Here is a 10,096-nt window from a genome sequence, read left to right as displayed (position 1 = left end):
ATCAATCCTTTGATCCTGTCCTTAAAAAGTCAAAAACTATCAAGGCAACAAATGTGTAACTTGAATTCCATTACATCTATTGGCCCCACATTGATGCATGTGTTTTATACATGTCCGTCCATCCATATGCACCCTTCACACGTGACATTCAAGTGTACAATTGACCAATATCAGTTGTGTAACAGGTTCATTAATTACAATTCTATGATCTGCCAAATACCAGTTTTACTTCAATATTTTTTCATAGGAAGAATATGATCCACATAAAGATTGGATGGTCAAAATACCATAATATTTCGATACATACAACTACTATGTGATAAGAAAAGAAAGAAAGAAAGAAATTAAGAAAAGAGGTGGTTGTTATATTCATGCCCATCTAGTAAATGTGGACCATTGGTTGCAATTGGTCCACTCTTGTTGGATTGAATATGATATTCCAATGCAGGAGATGTCATGCCATGCCATCCCACGATGAGGACCACTAGTCAATGAATAATTACCTAGAAGTTAGGCCCCACCATGTACCGTTGATGGATTGAACAATCACATTCTTCAACAGGCATCATAAAATACTTTGTGAAGCAATAACACGAGACGAGGAGAGAGCATACCTGCTGTGTTTTTTATCTGCATTCGATGTAGCCAGGTGAACCAATCAGCTTCTTTAGCTCTTCTCCCTTGAACATAAATAGAACCATGGCTAAAAGGTCATCCCATGGACTAGGAGATAAAACCAACCAAGAAGGTATTTTGATTGCAAGTGGAAGCTACAATTATTGTAAAACATCCTACCTGAGCCGTAGTGATGGGAACTTCACCAGGTTGATCAACAAAGAACTGCTTATCATCCCAAAGATAAGCAAACAAAGAAAGTGAAACTACACAAGTCATAAAAATAAATGAAACGAGGGATAAGAATACGAGCTTCAATATAAAACTGATAATGAGATGATTATCTGTGACAAAAAGAAAGAAAAAAAAAAAAAACCCCACCAAGGTTGCATATCAGAACATTTGATTCTTACCCATTGTCATTCAAGGTCAGATCCATGCACTCAAAAGAATATATGGCGGCAGAAATCTTACATAACCAACCATAGAAATGGAAATCTGGAAACAGAAAGAGACATCTTATACTAATTGCCTTCGTTTCTTCACTTTACCTTTTCATGTGCAATTTTTCTCTTTTTCATACACACAGAAAGGCAAGTTCAAATTTTGGATTCTCCCTATCCAAACGTGTCCATAAAGTTAAGTGAAGGGATAACTCAGAGGATCCCCATAAACCCAATGGTTGAAAATAGCAGAAAAGATAATTCTAATTGGCAATGGATCCATTGCCTTAATGGATAGTTCCTTTCCTTTTTCTTTTTTCTTCCTTTTCTTCATTAATAAATTCCATCGGAAGAGAGAGAGAGAGAGAGAGAGAGAGAGAGAGAGAGAGAGAGAGAGAGAGAGAGAGAGAGAGAGAGAGAGAGAGAGAGAGAGAGATGGTATTAATACAGGATGAGAACATTTATACAGAAATGGCATGTGGTTATTCCAAGCTTAGAAACAATGTCATAGAAAATAAGCAATAAGAACGGGCACACATAAAGGCTGGTGGAACAAAAGCACCAGCTGTTCTGTTCAACACGTTTTCAAAATGGAAATGCATACTGTACATCCCTTGGTAATGTGATTTTCAGTTCTGGGCATGCAAAGACGTGCATTGGCTCTGGCCACTCTGGGAGTCTCTCTTCTGGAGAAGCTGCCCATATGAATGCTCGTTTCCTAGACTGAGAAACACCAAAGGCTCCAGCCTCTAGAATACCAAATCTCACCTGAAAAGGCACAAAGAAATTATATAGCTGCTTTACAAGAGAAATAAAATAAATAAATAAATAAATAAGAAGAAAAAGATCCCAAGTACATGCAAAGGGACAATACCTGATAACCCATTTCAAGAAGTGAAGAAAGCATTAATCGGAATGTCTGCCCTTCGTTAAAAGAAACAAAATTCCTCACATTTTCTAAAAGAAAAAACTTTGGCCGGAAGTAATTGGCAAATGACAAAAATACTAAGATCATTTCACACTGGACCTTACTCTTAAGTGATTTTGTGTAATCAATCTTTACCGTCCATATTGAAGGCTACTAAAGATGTTTAACATTGTCATGTGATGTTTGCAATGTAGTCCATGATATGTGAAACGTGCTTTGGATCTAATGAAAGTCTAGATCAATGGATTGGACTATTTAAAATTAAATATCTAAATGCAGCTAGGAGCCCTATGACTTACGTGTGTTCTAAGGGCACGTGAGCATTGCTGAACTATAATGGTTATATATCAGGCCCTGTTTGGTAGATGCCTAAAAATGAATTCATCTCATTTCTTTAACAGTAAGCGCGTATTGGAGATCTTGATCCCTAATATATAGAAGCTAATGGTTTCAACATTTTCCCAATCTAGCTACTCTGGGGACAAACACAACATTTCATAGTTCTAAAGAAAATTCCACTAATTAGGGATTTTTAGTGTTTTTTTTTTTTCTTTTAATCTATAATCCACAATTAGGGAATCAACACTACAAATCCCTAATTAGGGATTCGAAACTCAAAAATTCCCAAAACAAAAATCATTACACAATGTTACTTTAAGGATTAAAAAATGCCAGAAAATGCCCAAATTGATATGAATAGAAAAGGAGGGGGAGAGAGAGAGAGAGAGAGAGAGAGAGAGAGAGAGAGAGAGAGAGAGAGAGAGAGAGAGAGACCTGATATTGCATAATGATCATTAATGTGCTGGACCAAAGAAAAGAAGAAATAAAAGAGGGAGAGGGAGAGGTAGATCGAGTGGAGAGGGAGAGGGGAGGGTTTGAGAGTGAAGAGGGAGAGAGAGATCGAGTGGAGAGGGAGAGGCTAAGAGGTAGATCGAGCAGAGAGGGAGAGGTGCAGAGAGAGAGAGAGAGAGAGAGAGAGAGAGAGAGAGAGAGAGAGAGAGCACAGAGAAAGAGTTGACGGTGGGGAGAGGGAAATGGTCGAATGAGATGAATAGGGATTTTTTATTTTTTATTTTTTAGCTTTTATATAGATCCGTTTGCCAGTGCCCAGTTTTAAGTAGTGCTGGCAATGGGTCTCCCCAAACGTCGGGAATGCCCACCTTTGTTGTAGTGCTTAGCTATAAAAGTCTTGCAATGTAAATAATGTCAAGACCCCATAAGGGAGGAATATATCTACCAAGATCTAAAATTGTACTGAATTGCAGCTTACCGTGTCATTCAACTTCTTAATAGTTGCATTTGCATCCTCTATAGTTTTCATAGTGACAAACGCAAAACGATGGCTCCTTCCAGAGTACTTATCATACATAACCTGTAAATAAAGCATGAGGAACAACTATCTCAAAATCAAAAGACAAACCCTATTATGCTAGTGGAAAGCTATATTTTTCTAAATAGTCATCTTCCCCTGGAAAACTCATTTTAAGCTACAATTATACCAGTGGTACCACCAGGGTCATGGCTAGTTATGTATAAGTCATCTCTTAACAGAATCAGAAGAAGTGGGAAGGCAGTCTGAACACGAGCATCAAACAAAAAGTAGACAGTTAAGTATTTTGTGATCAAAGCAATAGTAGCCTGTGAGATTTTGAAGCAGGAGCTGGCCCTAAGTAGCAGAGCTATAAACAGACCAGGCCAGGTCAAACCGTCTGGTTTGGCTTGGCTTGAAGTCCAGCTTGATTATCAGGCCCACAGGTCCAGCTCAGGGATGAAATTTTAAGCCAGTTAGTAATTGGGCCAGGCTTGGTCCTGTTGAGCACTTATGAGTATGGTGTAATCACATCAGCTGGTTCGTAGACCTCGAACCTCCATGGCTATTCTATATTGAAAAACTTTATCCTTTTTCAATCCTCTTAGTATGTTAAATTGGAAACAAACCCATGCAGTTTAATCAGGGTTGGTTTGGGCTCGTCGGTTTTAATCAGGCATGAATTCAGGCTCTGACTATTTAAGTTCAATAAGGCTCAGGCTTTGGCTTGGGAAAATAGGCACAACAGGCTTCAGCCTGGGCTCACATATTTCAAGTCAGATTCAGGCCTGGAAAGGATAGACACTTCATACATTTCATTACTACGAAGCCACCACAATCATCCCTACTTATACAAAACAGATAAGGGTGAATACCTATTAATAAAGAATCAATTCATATAACAAAAAAGTGATAAAAAGGACTTAACATATTTTGTTGTTGTGGCCACTCATGTACCAAGCCTGTGGAAGCACACTTTTATTGTTTGAAAGATTAAAGAGAAAGTATCATCCCCACCATCTGTCCATGCATGCAGACAAACGAATCTTGTGAAATTAAAATATATAAAAAATTAAAATTAAAATTAAAAAAATTAAAATCATTCTATTCATTCAAGCTATAGAAGTTACAAAGTTCAAAAAGCAACAATAAGTATTTAATCCAAGGTGTTTGATTTCAAATTGCACCGTGCATTTGAGAAGAAATTTAACATAATAAGAATGTGGGTTGCCACTCTCTCAAAGTGAGTGATCCACATTTTTAACAGAATCCAATGTAATATGTAATAACTTTTAAACAGTAAGTGGAAACATCTTTTATTGCTTACTAGCAGAGCCACAAAAGAAAGGTAGAGTACTAAAACCAAATGACAAGAAATGTAACCTGAATCACAAAACCAAAAGAAAGCTAGAGTACGAAAACCAAAAGAAAAATGGTCATTAACCAATGCAGATAAGCAACCACAGAAACAATAATATTAGCACCCGGCATGCTATTAACAACGCTGAAGTAGAACTGAGAAACTTTATTCTGGCATTCCACAAGAGAGTTATGTGATGCATTAGGATCATGGAACCTTTGAACAGGAAAACAAGTAAATATACCTGAAGGGCAGCTATATCATCAATTGATAGGAGTGCCAGAACCTGCACAAAGAGAGATTACAATGGGTTTATGTTGTTCTGCAAATCACAAGATTTCAATAATTCAGGGGCTTCAAAAGACAGGGCTGCATGGAGGACACTAATCTTGGAAAGGACAAGAGAATTTGAGCCTCACTTTTTCAATATTTTCCATCATAACTCCTTTAACTTCTGAAACCTGAGCTTTCACCTTTGCAAGCTTGCTGATCTTCTGGATGGTCCACACAATACTGTATGTGCTCTTTCAGTTTGGACCTGAAATGTTAAGGGTGATATCATAATGCAATAATGATATCAACATAAATCTCATGTTTTCTGTGTTTGGTCAAAAGCAAAAAGCCAAAAGAATTACCCAAACTCCTTGTTGAGGCTGTTAGCAACAGCAGTGGCAGCTCTTCCTCCTCCATACTTCTTGTTGAAATCATCCTTAACCCGCTCCAGGAAGGCAATGGGAATTTGTCTGCCAACTGACTCAACTGCAACTACACAGTAGGCTGCAACATCCAACAAGATAACTACTACAGTATGATCAAAGTTTTAGAGATTAAAGATGGAGAGAATTTAAAACCCAAGTCTCCAAAATCAACTTTTTGCAATGTCGCTTTTTTCACTCTTTTTCTACCATCGGGAATTAATCCTAAGAAGCAAAAGAAGCATACCCAGTCATGGCAAGCAGCAAGAAAATGATCTGCCACGCGCCCCCCCCCCCCCAAGTTCCATTCCAAAAAGGATACTTCGCGGTTATATTTTCCACCTATTTCTTCAAGTGTGATACCATATTGCTCCGATTATGTCATCCAGGTACATATAACTCATAGCTCCTGCAAGTGTGACGAAATATAGGTCTACAATCAAGTTCCACTCACGAGAACAATCATAACAATCCCAAGTTCTGCTCACACGGTTATAAAGAATTGAACAAGAAAAGCATATCTGCAACATCTCTGGTACCTTCTTTGCAGTTTCCTTGTTTGCTAACTATCATCCAACCCACCAAGTAAGAAATCCAGGCCCACTAATGTTTCTTTGAAAAAAATAAAAATAAAAAATAAATCAGGATGGATCTGTGGCAGTAGAGATTGTTTCCAGTTTCTACTCATACAGGAAATGGCATTTATCAAACAAAAGGCAGGGTTTCTTTAGGCCATCAGCTCTGCAAGAAAGAGCTAATCCAAGCCAATGCATTCACCATTTAACAATAGATGCCGATGCACTTATGTATGCCACACCACATGCACTCAATATGCTAAGTTTTCAAGGCTGAAAGAAATTTTGTATCAAAACCAACAAGAAAAACAGCCCACATGATTTTTCTACTCTAAGCAATATTGTCCCAATAGATGTGGGGAAACTTAAAGAGAGTGCAAAAACAGTATAAGCTAGATTTAGAGTTTTTATCTATTTCTTAAGAAGGTTTTTCTTTTTCGTTTTTTCTTTTTATCATTTGGGTTGGATGGTTTCTCTATTTTATTTAATAATTTAAAGGTTTTGGTTATAGAGAGGTACGTACATAGCTGTTAAATGACTTTTTTTTGAAAAAAGGAAAAATGCTCTTTCCATTCATATGAAGAAAATTACACAGCTGATTATGTGTTTCGGGTTGCCGACGGATACAAAAAGATCCCTGGGGCAACCTATCAAGCTGTTAAATGACTGAAATTCCAGCCATTCAGTAAGCCAGCATCTGTGTCGTAACTGAGATTCTTGCTAATGATACAAAGGAAAATGTGACAGGGGGAGCTCGATGCTGGCATTCAAACGTGTTTAATAATGCAATAAACAACTTCATACCATGCATCAATGTCATGGGTAGCTCCATATGACAGCTTCTATATTGGGACTTGGTTCCCACACACGATGGTAAACATGTCAAAGATCAGGCCATTCACTAGGCAGCAAACATCATTAACATGCCTTACAGGTAAACGGTGAGCTACTGTTGTCACAGACTCACAGCTATCAAATGGACCGCATCGAGTTGAATCAACAAGTCTTCCTAAGTTGGTGCAAGAACAGGGTTTCCTAAAGACAGCTCAAAATCTCAACAATAAACATGCCTTTTCTTTTAAAGTTGCAGAGGAACATTCACTATTTTAGAATTAATGGATCAAAGGTTAAGTGGTATCTCAATCAGAGATGCATCCACATGATTACCTTCTAAGCAAACAAATGAAGTGGCAATTAAAGTAGCAATGACATGAGAAATCACCCACGTGATGAATGATCTCTAGAGTCAAGCTGAATGTGACTTTATTGATCTGGCAACACCACATCACCATGAACAACCTCAAAACTTATAAAAAAAAAAGTCACAAGCGAACAAAAGAAAAAACACTAAAATCTATGCTGAAAGTTCTAAACACAATCCATAAACTTAAAAAGATGGGCCTGTAATCAAAAGCTCCAATTTTGGTCACAGACACAAGCTCAACCAACATAATGTCATCACAAATGTGGATTTTATCTATGGGCATCAACATCAAGCAAATTCTGCATGGAAACAGATCATGAGAAGTATTTCTGTCACAAATTAAATCGTAATATTTTGGTATCCCTTGATGAAAATATGAAAAGGAGAGTACATTCTACTCATGAAAGAGCCTGAACTAGAAACTAAAGCATCTAAGATTAGAAAAGATCAATAATCCAGGCATTTGCATCCCCATATTAGTTAGAAAGGGATATTACTAACTTGTAGATATCCCATATGGCATGATTGTCTGAAAAGCATGCACCACTCACTGACCTATGACCAATGGTTCCCGCTTACTATCAGTTCGAAAGTCAAACAAGTAGAAGGGCAAATATCAGCCTGCCACTTATCTAGTAAATATTGGACTCCGCCTGCAAGATATCAAGAAACCATTTGTAAAACTCTAGTAAACATATAATGTATGAAGGTTACTTGTAATGAATTTTTGTTTCAATGTTTCAATTCCATTTTGTCTAGTAGGCTAAAAATATTCTTGTAATGAATTTTTGTTTCAATGTTTCAATTCCATTTTGTCTAGTAGGCTAAAAATATTCACTAAGTGTTTTTCCAGGTTCAGCTAATAAAAAAAGAAAAGGGAAGAAGTCGGAAGACAATGGAAGAAAATTGCCTTACTAAAAGAATTGCAATGACATGTAACAGACATTGCTATAAACATTGACCAGAAATAGATTCAATTTCAATGCTCTAGCATTTAAATAGAATAAATCAATCTGCAAAGAAAGTGTAAAGAAACCAATGAAAGGCCAAATATTTCTTGACTCTCACACCAAGTTCGCTAACTTTTATTTTGTAAATATGTCTTACAAATGAAACCATGTGAAGTAAATGTGTCATCAGTTATATGTGGTAACTTGTAATTAGAATGCATTGGAATCCATGAATTTTGCAGCTGCTACTCTTCGTTCTCTAAAGGATCAATGGAAAAACACACCTCCAAGTTTGGGAAAGTTAATTGATCCCTGTGGCCTATGTCGGGATCTATTTACATCTCTCGACTATGTCTTTTATCCTCTTTCAGTTACTTCAATAGGATGCTCTTCAACCCTACTTGGAGATCTTCCCATATGGTTTTGTACACTCTCTGCCTATTTAAGGTAGATTGTCCTCCAAGGCAGAGGATATTGCATTGCTGCTACAAGAAGAGAAGAAAATTGAATCTAAGCAAAAGAAGAATGGAAAATGGTGCGGATATCACTGCATACATATATGGACCAGCTACATTGACATGCCAAGCATGTAAATCATGTGTGCATATCCCACACTTTGTAACCGTGTGATGTAATGTTTAAACATATCCACTCATACACAAGAAGACATGATGATGTAGAAATTCAACAGAATTAAGCCATGAACCCTAATATGCTGGCACCATACACCTCTGGTCTAAGATGAAATGCAACCATATTAAAGTATACACTTCAAGTAGATATTAAAAAGCATAAACCACAAAATAGAACAAGCAACTCAAATACAAGTGACAAAAACCTTACAGAGTTTTGAGATTTGGCATATGTGAAAGGGTTGAAGGGATCGACCTCTTAACTGATTGTTCTTCAAGGTCCTGCATAGTAACATCACTAACAAATGACCCCGCCATGGTGATCACTCGAACAAAAAATATTTGGTCAATCAAATCATCAAATGGGTTCATATGATTTTGGATGTTTTTGAGCATTACATAACATTGCAAACATTATTTCCTATGGCGTGGCCCACTTTTTGTTAGGATCTGCCAGAATTTTCATTCATCGAATCTTGGATTCATGTGTTGGGCAGGTTGGATATCACACACCTACTTTGCTTGTAGGCACCTCTAAGTCAGAAGGCCAATGGTCAATATTCTCTACTAAAGTGTGGCCCACCTATAATGAGTTGGTTTGGATGTTTGTAAAACCCCAAGTTGTAAACAATTTATATGGGGAAAAAGGTCTAAAGTCGCCCCAAAGTGGTTACACCTAATAAGCAGCATTTTAACTCACATGTAAGTATTCCATACCATCTTTTTTCTTTTCAAATTTATAACCAATCAAACCATTAGATAGGCTACACGTGATGTTTCCACAGGCAGCGTCTCCACTGGGCTACATAAACATTAAATAATAATAATAATAATAATAATTAATAAATAAATAAATTTCTGATCAAACCATTAGATAGGCTACACGTGATGTTTTCAGTAGTATATAATGTTTTCCGACAGCGGCGCCTGCCTTATGATTGGATCTACAAGAGCTATACCTATTGGACGGTTTGGATTTCATAAACATACCACGTGGGCAATAATTCTCAACTCCACTTCTTAAAGAAAAATAATGGAGGACATTTTGGTAATTTTAACCTTTAAAAAAACCAACAAATTTTTTCTAAAAATCCAAAAAAAAAAACAAACAATCCTCTCCTCAAGAAAATAATCCTTAAAGAGTTGCAGCCTCCTTTCCTTCACTTCCTTGCAAATCTTGAAATAACATGCCATGGACTAGATGGTTGGGATTACCTGATAGATAGTTCAAATTGCTAATTTAACCCTCATTATATGATTGGCCATGTCAGACGAAATGGACAGCACAAATTGATCCATTCCACCGTACTAGATCATCTCTCTTCTAAGTTATTCTTTTGGATCCTGTAAGCCGAGGTCATCTAATTGACAACCCCTTTCTATCC

The 10,096-nt window shown here is 37.1% G+C and overlaps 1 protein-coding gene and 1 pseudogene across 1 annotated transcript; both read right to left on the bottom strand.

Annotated features, from left to right (window-relative positions):
* Window positions 1-1,572: 1,572 nt before the first annotated feature.
* On the bottom strand, window positions 1,573-2,084 carry LOC131231616 (DNA (cytosine-5)-methyltransferase 1A-like). The gene is made up of 2 exons (XM_058227875.1): window positions 1,933-2,084; window positions 1,573-1,826 (listed from the first exon to the last, which is right to left on the bottom strand). The coding sequence occupies exons 1-2, from the start codon at window positions 2,071-2,073 to the stop codon at window positions 1,644-1,646; spliced, it is 324 nt and encodes a 107-aa protein (XP_058083858.1). The 5' UTR covers window positions 2,074-2,084; the 3' UTR covers window positions 1,573-1,643.
* Window positions 2,085-4,500: 2,416 nt separating this feature from the next.
* On the bottom strand, window positions 4,501-5,472 carry LOC131230501 (vesicle-associated membrane protein 721-like; annotated as a pseudogene).
* Between the last annotated feature and the right edge of the window lie 4,624 nt (window positions 5,473-10,096).

Source organism: Magnolia sinica, chromosome 17, assembly GCF_029962835.1.
Source record: "Magnolia sinica isolate HGM2019 chromosome 17, MsV1, whole genome shotgun sequence".
NCBI lineage: Eukaryota > Viridiplantae > Streptophyta > Magnoliopsida > Magnoliales > Magnoliaceae > Magnolia > Magnolia sinica.
The sequence above is the reverse complement of the archived record's forward strand: the minus strand, read 5'-3'. Positions and strand labels throughout refer to the sequence as shown.